The 14871-nt window shown below is 34.6% G+C and overlaps 1 protein-coding gene across 5 annotated transcripts in view; it reads left to right on the forward strand.

Annotated features, from left to right (window-relative positions):
* The window catches only part of LOC128240342 (microtubule-actin cross-linking factor 1, isoforms 1/2/3/4/5-like), a 100675-nt gene that overhangs the window by 45371 nt on the left and 40433 nt on the right, over positions 1–14871 (forward strand). For 4 of the 5 annotated variants that reach the window (XM_052956952.1, XM_052956948.1, XM_052956953.1 and 1 more), the window contains exons 19-31: positions 10–922; positions 1423–1637; positions 2814–2933; positions 4016–4150; positions 4377–4568; positions 5230–5439; positions 5845–6064; positions 6539–6771; positions 7400–7624; positions 8599–8700; positions 9817–9984; positions 12126–12146; positions 14027–14182. In XM_052956952.1, coding sequence (XP_052812912.1) covers positions 10–922; positions 1423–1637; positions 2814–2933; positions 4016–4150; positions 4377–4568; positions 5230–5439; positions 5845–6064; positions 6539–6771; positions 7400–7624; positions 8599–8700; positions 9817–9984; positions 12126–12146; positions 14027–14182 — 2910 coding nt within the window. The remainder of the gene's footprint in view (positions 1–9; positions 923–1422; positions 1638–2813; positions 2934–4015; positions 4151–4376; positions 4569–5229; positions 5440–5844; positions 6065–6538; positions 6772–7399; positions 7625–8598; positions 8701–9816; positions 9985–12125; positions 12147–14026; positions 14183–14871) is intronic. The other variant, XM_052956950.1, reaches the window with a different exon arrangement.

A 14871-nucleotide genomic window follows, 5' to 3' on the forward strand; every position in this document is an offset into this window, starting at 1 on the left:
ACATTTCAGGAATTCGAAAAAGAAGCAGAAACTTTCAGAAAGCGCCTTCAGTTTATGCCTCCAATACAAGAAGAAGGAGATAGTCAGGTTATTGATGAAGAGATTGAATCACTAGAGTCTAAGTTCAAAGATATCTCTAGAGATTGCGCTAAACATCTTGACAAACTGACAGGGCTTGCCAAGCATAAGAAGACATTTGATGATGTACTTGAGAAGCTGGGGAATATCTATCCCAATATTGAGCAGAAGCTGGGCAATATCGAAGAGGAAAACTTTGGTAAAGATGCGGAGGAAGATAAACAAAATTATGCACAGTTGAAAGACCTGAAAGCTGACTTGATTGGACAAGAAAGGAAGTTGAAGGATTTTACAAATGCTGCTGATAAGCTTGTGGCTGGTTTGATGGAAATGGGTGAAAAAGAGAAGGCTGATGAAATTAAGAAGAAGGTTGAAGAGATAAGAGAGAAACATGATGCACTTAGTGAAGAGATTGCTGATAAGGAGCAGAATTTGGACAAGGCAGTCTCTCAACAACAGAGCGTTGTAAATAGGGTGGAAGGACTGAAAAACTGGGCAACAGAAGCTGAAAACATGCTTGACGATCGACCTCTTATCAGCCTTGACAAAGATAAACTCAATCAACAGCTGCAGGATCAGAGGGTTATGAATGCTGAAATTGAAACCAACAAAGGGTTGGTGGAAAGACTAAGCCAAGAAGCAGCAAACACTTCATCTGCTCAAGATGCTACAGAGGCTTTAGCTGATCTGAGTGAGTTTATGTCAGACCTGGAGAAGAAGGCTGAAATGCGGACTTTTGAGCTGGAAGAAGTTATGTCAAGTATCAATGATATTGATGCTTTGATGGGAAATGTGGATGGATGGGTCACTGAAGCAATAAAGTCACTGAAGAACAAACCTAAAGGTATGTGAATCTTAACTGTAAAAATGATTTAAAGCTGCACTCTCACAGGTTGACAGTTTTGATTTGTCTTAGTTTTAATTTTTGTTTCAGAATCAGCTGATTTTGGTATCAGTGTCTTCAATTCAATCATATAAGATAACTCACAATTAAACAGATCTCCAGCAGTCTTAAATCACTGTTTTCCAGGCAATCAAGCATAAATTGACCTATTCCAAGACACAAAATAAAGAAGTTAAAATGGTCAATCTGTGAGAGTGCAGCTTTAAAATTCACGGAAACGTCCTACATGTATATATTTATCTTTGAAAAGTTCATTTTAAGCATAGTGATTTATTTTGTCCTGTGTCAAGGTTACCAAACATGTATAGATATATGTTCGAAGTATTCTGCTTAATTTTTAGTCTTATCGCATAAAGATTTATGAATAAATGTTTTAAAAAATGCACTTTAAATAACTTTTTGTTTGGAGGCACCGTTGACATGATATCATAAACCTACAGGCACCACACAGAAAGCCCTGAAGGCCAAAGTGGACACCCTTTACTCGGAAAAACGTGAGCACGAGTTTGACATGGAGAATCTCCGTAACACATCACGGAAACTGATGGACGATGATAATGTGTGTGACCAGTTCGTGATGAAGGAAGGGTTATCAGAAGTGGAGTCAAAATGGCATGAACTGACGGAGCTGCTGGTGCAACAAGTTTCATTGGAGGTAATGAACAGTTTGTTAAGTTTTAACCCTTGACTCTTTATGGAAGTTATGAAATGACAGCAAAGGAAAGAGTTTCTTTTACAGCAAGTTTCTTCAGAGGTAAGGTAAACGTGAGAAATGAATGATGTCCAAAAAAAGCATATAACTTGGTCAAGTGTTAGAAAAAAATAGTGCTAGTACATTATCAAACCTTTATGTAACATACAAGTGATGTAGCTTAGGCAAAAACATTTTTTTTTTGTTTCCACCAACATTTTCTAAAAATAAATAGGGTAGGTAGGTATGAATGACTTTATTTAATCCAAATATTATTTTGAGAATCGGTATTCTGTACCATGCTGACCTATATCAGGATATATCATATTATAGAAAATTTTATATAAATTTTAACGTGTTCACTCAAAAAATTCACATTTTCAGGAAGAGGAAAAAATAGGTTGGTTGTCTTAGTGGAAATTGTTTGTTGACGCCTTATGATATCACTGTATTATTTAAGCCCTTACTTGTGTGGGGTTACATTGTGTCATGCTGCACTATCTGGACAAGGCAGAAAAATGTTGAACCAATCAGCATTGAGGCTGTAACACTGGGCACACATTTTGAGTAACATAGGTGGATTGTTCAGATATTTGTTAAATTTAACAATGTTGTAAATTTATCGTTGTTAACTTTCAAATTGTTACTTCTCTGGAAGTTTGATGGATACAGATTTGTAACAAGATTTGAGACAACTCATTCATCTCTTCTAGTTTTTGTTTTAAAAATTAAGCACAACATCAAATGTTTCACATAATTATAGTTAACAACAATGTCCTTTAAAACGTTGTTGATTTAAACAACATTTCTGAAGCACTGGCCCTGTGTTCACCAATTTATGCTATAACGCTGCATCTCTTAGGCCTTTACCAAGGTTGACAGCATGTTGCGCTATCTGGACATTAACACTGCTGAACCAATCAGCATTGAGTTTGAAACGCTATGCATCCATTTTCTATAACTATGTTTACCAATTCATGCTATAAAGCTGTATCTTCTTGGCCCGAATCGAGGTTGACAGCATTTTGCGTTATTTGGAAAAAGTCGGAAATGACGTCAACTCGGCTTAGCCAAACAGCATTGAGCTTCCATTTTAACTAACTATGTCACCAATTTATGTTTTAACACTGTATCTTCCAGGCCCTTACCGAGGTTGATGGCATGTTGCGTTATCTGGACAAGGCAGAGAATGACATCAACACGGCTGAACCAATCAGCATTGAGCCTGAAACATTGGGTGTGCAACTGAAAGAAAACTTGGTATGCAAATCACGAGATCGTTTTTGTTGTCACTAGATAGTTGTTTATTCTTACATACCTATAATTTTAAGCAATTGGTAGTATACATTTTTGCAGGTGTTAAAATGAACAAGAACTTAAATTTGGTATTTTAATTATTTCAGCTTGTGGCAAATTGATTAGTTTGAGTAATGTTTTCCGTCATCATAATTGTGAGAATAAAACATTTGTTTCTGTTAAATTGATTGAAACCATGTTTCTTCATATAACCTGTGTCACATTAATCTGTATTTTTTTTGCAAAAGTGAACTATACATAATATTCATCATCCCAGTAAAGATAGCCTTTAAATGAGAACTTTATTTTCATCATTGGAGAATGGTATTACAGTTATCTTCTGTATATTAAAGCATTACTGGTTTTAAACTGCATATTAAAACACAGTTAAAAAAGCAAAACCAAAAATGAGTATAAAAACGGTAGGTTTGGCGCCTATTTCGTAGGGAGGGTTGGGTAACCCGAACCAAATTTACTTTTTTTTGGGCCTTATTATTTCCCCTAAAGAATAATTATCATTTTAATATCGTATAAGATTGAGCCAATATTGACTCGAAGAGCTAGTATGATATTCTTAGATACTTCTAAAGATGAAACAAGTGAGTTAGCTGTTCTATAATGCATGATTGACAGGAGTTAATATTGGGGGCAATCAATAGAGGAAAGTCTGTCAGAAATTGCTTTAGCCTAAAGTTTCAGCATCTTCTGTTTCATATAGCAATGTCAATGATATTGTAAAGTTGGAAATACGTTTTAAATATATGAATGGGTGTAGTGTATCATTAATTTAAAAACCTTTCATTAAAATCAAGAAAAAAGATAAACCGGCTAGATGGAATGATATATTCTTGGATGATGCATTTCTTATTCTGTATATTGTGAAGAACTATTTGGATTTTAAAACAAAATCCCAAAATACCTCCCATTGGATGCCTTGGAATATTTTAAACGTACAATTATTTTTTTGGTTGCTGAAATACTTTCATAACTTACAATAAATCATTTGTTTGTTTTTTAGAAACATCAAATTGTTTTCTTTCTTCTAGTCATTCAATGCTGACCTCAATGACAAACGCAATGCAGTCAAGGACATCATTAACAAGTGTAACAAGATGTTACGTGAGACGACAAACTCACAGACAGATGAAATAAAGAGCAGACTAGAAGACATCAAGTCACAGGTAAGCATTCCCACTTGGCTGGAATTTTCCGAGACTCAAAGTATTTTCGCCGTTCCCTAGGAGTTGGAGCTAATAAGGATTGACTATAATTCCATAAAATGTCAGCTTTCATCATAATCAAACTAAAAAAATTCAGTTGCCAACTTTTTAAAAGATAATTCTATATAGTGTATTCTTAGATTAACTGTTTTCTTTATTCTAAAGATATTCTTTCTTCTAACTGCAGGCTGACATAGTGTGCCAATTAAGTGCAGACCGCCTCCAGCAGTTGGAAGCTGCCCTCCCATTGGCTACCTCATTCAGTGAGAGCCAGGCGGAGGTATCTGGTTGGCTGGATGAGATGGAGGCGGAGCTTAAGACTCAAGGGTCCCCTGGGGATTCCCTGGAACAGGTCAAGAAACAGCATGAGAGTTTAAAGGTAAGTCCAGTGTTACTAGCATGTATATTTAAATCATGTTAATGTAAGCAACTTCACCTCTAAACAAATATATTAGCTGTTAACTTGAAAGTACAGATATTAAAATGTCGAAATAAAAATCAGAATAATTGAATAAAATATCTGAAGTTGGAGATTCAAAGAATTTTTTCTTTTTAATTTTAGGACATCATTGTTTATCCTTTTTGGTCTGGTTGATTTATTTTGTGAGTCTGTCTCCTTCTAAGGTTAGGTTCCCGTTAATTACAACATCAGATTTAGTTTCTTTACTAAACATTGTTAGATCATCGTTAAGTTAACATTATCAGCTGGCCCAATTTTTTGAAACTTCTTAAGCTTAATAGGCTTAAGTAGCTTATTTCAATTAGCCAAAATTTGTACTTAAATTTGATTTCAGTAAATGAAAATTATTATTATGATTATCATAAAGATAATTCCTATTTACCGGTAAAGTCTAAAAACCCTTAAATATGAAAATAATACGTCAATTAAAGAAACTGGAAATAGTCAGTTTAGCTTTATCATGTTAAAAGAGACTTAAGAAGTTTGAAGAAATTCGGGCCTGTTGCTGATATTAATTATTCACTTCAAACAGGTTTTACACAAACATATGTTGAACGTTTTCTTACATACTGTATTTCAGACTACACAGCAGATCATAGATGACCGCAAACCTTTCATAGACGACCTGAACGCCACTGGCCTGGAGTTGATGGAACTGTGTGGTGACAGTGACGCCAGTGAGATACAGAACAAGCTTGTTAATGTGAACGACAGGTTCGTCAAGCTGAAGAGCCAAGCTAGGAATAAACTACGGGATATGACGGATGTACGACAAAATATGACGCAAGAGGTAAGGGTTTGTTTCCCAGTTTAATAAATGTAATTTTGATAAATCTTTTTGAAAAAATTGAATTTTAGTCAAGTCACAAAATGCAATAAAACAGTATAAAGAGGATTGAGCAGAGCTGTTTAAATTGTTGTGTAGTATGAGAATATTTTAGTAATACAATTATTCTACTCTGTTTTTCAAGTGCTATAATTTAGTAAAAAAAACCCACAGCTTGTGCAAAGCTTTCTGAAGAATACACAGCTTGTTCTCATTTCGGAGAAAAAGCAGCACTTTTTATGAAGCTTTGTTTTAATTTTGCATGGATTACAGCAGAATTTACCTTCCTACTTGTGAAGTTACTATTTTTACCTCTTTAATAATCATTTAAAGATTCATGGCCAAGAATAAAAACTAAAATTATTTCAGGTCTCGGACGGCCTAGATTACCTGCTAGAAGACCTATCAGGTCTGAATCGCCTGATCGTTAATGCTGACCCAATTTCCGCAAACCCTGACAAACTGAAAGACGATCTTGAAGAGAACAGGATCATTATGGAAGAGTTGGAAAGGTCAAAGCCACACATTCATAGGGCCATAGAAGGGGCCAAGAAGGTTGTGGCTCAAGGCAGTGAGGATGAGATTGAAGGTATGTGTAACAGTAATACTTTGTAATGTGAATTTTATTGATTAGATTTGTTGAAAGATTTGTTTTTCTCGAGTATATAAAAAATCGTAAAAAAACCGTTTAAGTACAATATCGAAGTATGGTAAATTAGTCCTGCAAAAAATTGTGGGTGCCCTATTATAGTAATCACTCTGTCTGTCCATCTGTCCATACGCATTTTTTATGGTTTTTTTGGTAAATAACTTATCAGCCATTCAAGAAATTAAGTTCACTGCCCATACTTGCCAACAGTCATAAGAAGATTTTGTGACAAGTTGTGTAATTTATGCTGAACAACATGCCTTTGAATTTCACCCCCTTTATAAAACTTTCTATCACAGGCTCAAGTAACATTGTCTTTTTAGACAGAAATAGGAAGTTTAGCTGAGTAAATTAGATGTTTAAGTTACAGTAGTAATTTATTATAATGAAAGAATATCACTGTCTTTCTTCCAGCTGATGACATAAAACAGAAGATCTCCGAGCTTAACGGCTTAGCCAATGATATCGCAGATGGGGCTGCTGGGCGAGAGACAGCCCTGCAGGAAGCCCTTGATGTGGCTGACCGGTTCCATGACCTTTGTGGAGAGGTCATGACCTCTTTACGTGACCTCAAGGACAACATGATATCCCAGGAGCCACCAGGGGTCGACCCACAGACAGTGAAGGAACAACAAAAAGAGCTTAAGGTGGGGAATGATTTAACCATGAAGTAACCGAACTCAGTTGGTTTAAAAGGAATGACACATAGAATGTTAATAAAGTGATGTTTTGAAAAAAAAAAAATGCTTCTATTAAGCTCATCTGTTTCGAAGATAAAAAAGTCAAGGTACCATGAAAGGCTTGGTGTCTGCTTTGTTGGTGGTATTGCCTTCATGCAAAAACTTTAACCTTGGCCTTAACTTATTCAAGATTTGTAATGAAATGATATTCTAATGAAAATTGGTATACAAGTTGCCAGAAACACTACCCACTTTTTATGCGTGGTCTGTAACGCTGGTTTTACTGATTATTGTGTTATCCCCCTTGTTTGACTGAAAAGGAACACACAGTGTTGCATTGCATTTGCTCTGCACCTGTTTTTTTTCAATGACATGTTTTAAGATGTTACCAAAATAATACTCTGTAAAAAATGCAATTTAAAATGTTTTGCTGCCAATATTCATAGGGCTATGAAAGCGTTTTGCTAAACTGATATATCAATCTGGGATATAAAATTGACATACTGGTACTAAACATTAAAACTTAAAAACTCATGTAAGGTTTTGGGTAATACCATTTGTCATATAATTCACCTTTGTCTACTTCCTTTACTAGGAGCTAAGAAAGGAGCTAGGCAAAAGCCGCCTGTCTTTGGACGAATGTCGCCAAAAGGGTGAACAGCTGGGTGGACTTGTGGGCGACCCTGGACTCATAGAGATACGTAAACAGCTAGAGGACATACACAACCTGGCTGACGATGTTCATGACATTGCTAAGGAGAGAGAAGAAGATTTGAGGGTGGCACTCGGACATGCTGATAGATTCCAGCAACTTCAGGAGGTAAGTGGAAAAAGTTATATTTGGTTATTTGAGAGACAAAAGCAGCTAGAGGATATAGACAACCTGATTGATGATGTCCATGACATTGCTAAAGAAAGGGACGAGAATTTAGGGGTGCGGATAGGTTCTGACAGGTGGTATGTGGAATTTATTATATTGGGCTTTGGGGTGATCCGGTGGTTTTTAGACAAAAGCAGCTAGGGGATATAGACAACCTGGCTGATGATGTTCATGTCAATGCTGAAGACAGGGAAGAGTTTTAGATGTTGTGGATAGATTCCAATAACTTCAGGATGTATGTGGAATTAATTATATCAACTTTGTGGGTTACCCTTGGCTTAAAGGTATACAAAAGCAGCGTGAGAATATACACAACTCCAGTGATGTTGTTTAAGCTATTGCTGAAGAAATGGATGAGTAATTGATGTTGCAGGTAGGTTCTGACAACTTCCTGAGGTATGCGAAATTAAATATAATGACGTTATGGGTTACCCTAGGCTAAAAGGAATTCAAAAGCAGCTAGAGAATATACATAACCTGGCTGATGATGTTCATGGCTAAAGTATGGGTAGAGCATTTGAGGCTAGGTAGGCTCCAACACTTCAGAAAGTATTCGGAATGATGATATGATGGTAGAGAGCCTAAGAGATCAATTTTGACTGGATCAGTAATTGGTTCTTAAAAGAGAGTATTATAGGTGGATTTAATAATGCTTTGTATCTGTCAATTTTTTATTGGTACAAACTTTAGTTAGTTTTCTTTACAAAAAAATCATCTTTTGTTTGTTCATACTAAATGTATACAGTCAGAACGTTTTTACTCTAGCAAGAGACTCAAAGATGGTGGTAATATTGATATGATTCTTAGGCACAATGATTTCACAAAATTAGTTTTAGCAGTATCAAAACATCATTTTAAATCTTTATTTCATGTAGTTTAAAAAATAATAAAAACCAACTTATCTCCCTTTACAGGCAATAGACGAGTGGCTGCCATCATCTCAGCACAAGCTTGCCAACATGAAGGCTGTATCACCGGACGTGGACACGCTGGGACAACAGATTGAGGAGCTGAAGGTATAAGACACAGTTGTGTACAGTTGGTGTTCATCCCAACTTCCATTTCTATTTTTCCCCTTCCTCCTATTGTTTATTTTCCCCTTTTCTTTGTAAAATGGTGACTTGTTTTATTTGGCTTTTTTTTAACCACTAATGATTTTAAGGGTCATCAAGTCAAAAGTCAAGGTCACAGTGACCTTAAATGATATAAGGTTGTCCGAGTAATAACTCTACAATGCCTGCACCCATGGCCCTCAAACCAGTAGATGACCCCTATTGATATTAGGGTCATCTGGTCAAAAGTCAAGGTCACAGTGACCTTTAACGCAAACTTGAGAAATCCTGGAGCTATGGTCATCAAACTTGACATGAAGGTTGGGCCTGACCAGTTGATGACCCCTATTGATTTTAGGGGTCATCGGGCAAAAGGTAAAGGTCACGGTGACCTTTAACACGTAAAGTTAACAAAGCTTCTCCGAGTGAAAACAATGCCTTGACCTATGATCAACAAATTGACATGGAGGCTGGGCATGACATGTAGATGTACCCTATTGATTTAGGAGTCATCGAGTCAAAGGTTAAGGTCACAGTCACCTTGAATGGGAAAAGGTTGTTCGACAATGCATGCACCCATGGCCCTCAAACTTGACATTTAGGTTGGGGGTGACCAGTTGATGACTCCTTTTGAGGATTTTGAGTTAAAAGGTGAATGTCAAATCTCATATTCATCATCAAAATTTACGTCATGTTTACTTATTCCCTGCTACTAAGAGGATAAATTTTTATCTGCAAATATCAGTCATCATCTGAACATGATTAAAAGCTGTACCTACTATCCTCACACTTTGAATGGTCTTAATCTTAAAACTACCTCAATGGCATCCAATGTCAATCACAAGTCAGCTGTCATTTCGGTCTATGCATATTTCATTCAATTGTTCAAAATATCCTGACAACATGGCACTTAGCGGGGTATAATGTTTGACAAACATCTCTTGTTATTTTTGTTATAGTTGTGTGATGTAACCTTCAGTTCACCCCATTTTATCTTAATGATTTCCGGATAGTTTCATTCCCTTGTTTACGCATATATTTATTGTTTTACGCTTAGCATGTATTTATTTTCTGTTGTAGTCATTCAAAGCCTCCATTCACCCTCATGTTACTGAGATTCAGCAACTTAACCAAGAGTTATCTGCCCTCAAAGACATGTCACATGTTGCCGCGGAAACCCTTCAACGACCTGTTGATGCTATCAATACCAAATGGGCAGAGATTATTCAAGCAATTTCTGAACGCGAGGTAAATTATTCTCCATGTTTTTCTACTTTCTGCAACTGCATTTTTATTCTTGAATAAAGACATGTCATGTTTATCTGCCAGAAATGTATGATATAAATATTGCTTTTTTTGAAGGGGCCTAATATAAGGTTACAATTGATAAATGCAAGAAATGTGGTTTTGTGAATGCATTATTATGTTTAACTCATTTCACTTCAATGATCGATCAAAAAAAGCGAATGATTTGCGTACAGTTTAAAAAATGTTGGCGATATTTTGGCCCCTTTTTAACTTGATTCTTTGTTCTACTATTTGAAAACCCAATCTATAAAGGCTAAATTTAATATTTTTTAACTGTACACAAATCGCAAATTTAAAGCAATAGGGAGTTTACATATGTAGAAGTCCAATCCTTAAAACATTTATTAATCTTTAAAAAATACAGAACTAAAATATTAAATTGTATTTTTGGTTTTATTCACTTTGGTAATAGTAAAAATAATGGTAAAGGTGTACACATTTCACTGTGTTGTAAAGAGGTTGAGTTGAAATGTTCTTTCTGTTTAACAGCAGATCATTCAGAATGTCCCTAACATACAGTGGTATAAAACTGTTGTCAATTTTAAGTCATCAATTGAATTTATGTTACATTTTTCATTATATTAACTCATTAACATTTTTCATATTAATTTGCTGTGTAGAAAATTTTAGTAAGTATTTTTTAAGTCAACCTTTGGTTTCCATTTCCTAAGTTTAGCTCTGAGTGATTAACACAATGTAGCCGAAATAACATTAGCTGTGAATTGTTCAGATCTCTTAATATCACATCGTCAGAAACCCACGGTACAGTATTGTACTTTACTTCATTTAGTGCTGTGAGACATTTATCTACGAAAATCTGAAAATCTCGTAGTCATGAGTAATTCATGAGGTATTGGTGCAGAATGGGGACTTTCTTCGAATCTAATCTTATGGAATTTTATTGTGTGTTCTTTTCTATATTTAGTAACAAAACCCCTGTATTACATAGTTAATCTTCTTAGTTGAAGAGTATTTAATTGTAACAAAAGTTTTCATTGGTTGAAGAGTTTTCTCGCCTATCTCATTAATATTCATGAAAACTAGATTTTCTCAGTCAATTTTCCCAAGGTACTAGTGTAAACAGAATTAAAAAGTGTGGTTGCTGACGATGTTAATATCTAAACTGACTTTATTTTCTAGATTTGATTTATGTTGTCTTAGTATTACTTGTAGTTAATGATTTTATTTGTATTGCTCAATGAACAAAACAACTTATGTCATAAGTATAGGCTGAACATATTATTAGACCATTTCAAGACTAATATTTACTGTATTTTTAAGTTAAAAAAAACAATATCATAAAATAACACTATTTTGTAAGGGAATTTTAAAAGAATTATTGTTAGTATTGTATTTACAAGTTTCTTGAACATATTTTGCATAGACCCTCCATTGTGAAAACATGGTTTATGTAATGAAACAGGTCGTCCCTCAGATGAATTAATTCTTATACATAACTTATGAAATCAAAATTCTTAATAATATTACTCGTACATAGAAGTTAATTGATGTAAACTAACCTATTACAATTTTTTTTATGGAGAATTTTCAAAGTTCTGCCATCCTTCATCAACATTGTGTTCGTAACTGTGTACTTAACACTCTAACAATAGATGTAAGGTTGGTTTGTTTAGCTCATCCAGTTTTAATAAAGAATAAAGTTAAGATACTGTGATAGCCTTGGTGTCATTGTTAAATGCCTAAGATCAATCATTCAGGGCCAGTATTCAATATTGATCTTATCCTTATCCTTAGACATGCCTCAGTGATTCCATTCAGCCTATTGGTCAGCTAAATATATAGGCCAATCAAAACACTTAAATCTAAGTTGGTTATTGAATACGGCCCCAGATGTATACCAGTTTCAATACTGTGTATGAAGCTATAATAATATTTAACTTATGCCCCTTGATTGACTGTAAAAGAGACAAGCGTTGGCATCCACTTGCAGTTCTCTTGTTCTTAGTTTCACTAGCCTTTATCAACATTGCGTGTACTTAACTCCCTAACAATTGTCGTAGTGTAGGATTTTTCTTGTTTTGTTGTCGTCATGGTGATAGATTTTGCACTGGTCTATTTAGGTTATGGGGCACTTAAAACTGGTGAGTAAGTTTTTTGTTACAATGCCATGACCTTCTGGTTGCTATGGTGATTCTTGTTGCAATGGTGATTTTTTCCATGGCAACAAGTCATCATCAACTTGGATATTCTTCAAATTACATTGTTTTGGTGCAAGTGGTTTTGAAGTTCATGTTTTTGCGTGATTTGATTGTTTTTTTTATTCTTTGCTTAGGAAAATGCATGCTAGTTAAACTTTATGCTGCCTGCGATTTAGGTTGCTATGGAAATAGGATTTGGTAGATTTCAGATATCACTATCATCAGAATGCATTGTAGACTCTCTTTTTTGGAATTGCTTGCATGTTTCGATATATTATGAGTTAAGAATACCTAAATGTTTTCAAAGTCTTTGCATGTGAAATTCACCTTACATTTATATTATGAACAATTAAATTTGTATATCATACCATTTACAACTTCCTATTATATTTTATCACAAAATCAGAAATAAAATGAACTGAAGTACTGCATGCTCATAAGACTTCCATAATTTGACAGCATTACTTTATTTTTAGCTTGTATCTTTTAAGAAAAATAGTCAATGAATTGTCATAGTCTTGTTATCACTGCCATCATCTGCGGTGTCATCAGTGTCATTGGGCAAAAAATCTAACCTTGCCCACAACCCTAAAACTGTTCAAGATATTCATATGAAACTTGGTACACAAGTTGCCAGAAACAGAAAGCACATGTTCAGTTAAGCCTATTACTCTAGCCTTAATAAATGAGTTATACCCTTTGTTTGAGTGAAGACAAAAACTGACGAGCATATATGCATTTGATCTGTGGCTCCCTTGTGCATTAATAACTTACCTATTAAAGTGTATAAGCGTGTATATAGCAATGCCCGTAACTCTGGCTTTATTTTTGTTGAGTCATGCCCTTATTTTCAACAGAAAAACAGACAAGCATTGTTGTTAGTTCTTCGAGTGCTCTTGTTTCATTATTTGACTGCTTGATTGGTTTTTTTTTTGCAATATTCTTTCCTTTGCATGATTAAAAAATCCACCCGCTATAATAAACCTCTGTTGAAATATGAAATATAAAATAAGTTATGGGGATGTCATTATAGCAAAACCATTCTATGCATGGCACTGTGACAAACCTTTGAGTTGACATATTTTCCCCTTTCTATTTGTATGAAATGTATGTGATCTTTCACAGCTTTAACACTGAATGTATTTGGTGTTGTCTTTTCTTCAAATACAAAAATTTAATAAATACATAGCCATGTTTTAAACTTATACTCATTTTTTGTACATTTGCATATAAAAATATATAATCACGCAATTTATTTAGTTTAGTCACATTCACTGATAAAAAAAACAACACTGAATGTTGAATTCTTGTTCTTTTCTTTTGCAAGGCAAATTTGTGTTGTTATAGTGTTTGAGTGAAATATGTTGTTGTTTTGTTGCAAGTATGTGTTAGTGTTACTAACAGCCAAGGTTATGTGTTCTGACAACGCTAAACAACTTTGAAAGAAACATATTATTGTTTGTCATTTGGTCAATGTTTGTTTGCAGTGGCTACTGACAAACCAAAAATGCTCAATCTCAATTTATTCTTTACACTGTAGAGGCCTTAAAAATAATTTTACCAATATTGTATTTTGAATTTTTTTTATTCTGGCCCACAATCTAAATGAAAAGAAAATATCTGTGTTGTGCAAATGGAAACGAGCAATGTTTCAAGAAAACCTAAGGCAATGCATTAAAACATCAATAGGAAAGCTAGAATTACACACTATTGACAATATGTTTTCAAAAATGTCCAAAAAAAATGTTTACATCACTTTACACAATACCAGCATGTCCAATCTAATCCACAAATGCTTACCCCAATTTTCTCTCCCATTTTAGGCTAACCTACAGGAAATGCAGTGCCAGGTCGGGGACATCGAGCGTGCAATGGTAGAGGTCACTTCCTCTTTGGAGAATGCCATGACGGAACTAAACCTTATGGACATCATCACTGGCGATACCAAATGTCTGGAGAAACACCTAAAGAAACTCAATGTAAGTTTAGCAATACCTTAACAAACTTAATTATAGTGTAGCAATGCCTTAAAAACACACACATTTTACTCCCTAAATATTGAGCGTGGAATGGTAGAGATTACAGCGTCTTTGGTAAAGGTCATGACAGGGTATAACCTTCTGAGTCACATCACTGATGATACCACATGTCTAATGTAAAACACCTAAATAAACTAAATGTAATTGTATTATATATGTATTATGGATCTTTTCTCAGCTTTCATTATGGCCATGGTGTTGTAAAAACATTGTAGTCTGGCAAAATCTTCATATATGGACCTCAGACTTATTAAAAAACAGCAGGCATTTGCTTTACAAGTTCCTCATAACTCTGGTGAAAGTACTTGTTGAGTTGTGTCCCTTGTTCAAGTTAGAACAATGGTCTTGTCTGTTCATCCAGGTTGAGCATATATCTGGATATTGATTATGTAACTATAGGTTATCGTGAAAAGGTAATTATATGAATATATGTACAGCAGGAGTGTGACATATGTTTAGCTCATGCCATATATTTTAATATCAAACACTTTATAAATATTATGTTTCATAATGATATATGTTAATTTAGTTGGTATTTATCAGAACTTTCAATTAATGTTGTTGAAAACAGTGAAGCATAATTGACATAAGAAGTAATAAATACCATTACAAGAAATCTTTGTGTTAAT

This window comes from Mya arenaria, chromosome 7, assembly GCF_026914265.1.
Source record: "Mya arenaria isolate MELC-2E11 chromosome 7, ASM2691426v1".
In the NCBI taxonomy this organism is placed as follows: domain Eukaryota; kingdom Metazoa; phylum Mollusca; class Bivalvia; order Myida; family Myidae; genus Mya; species Mya arenaria.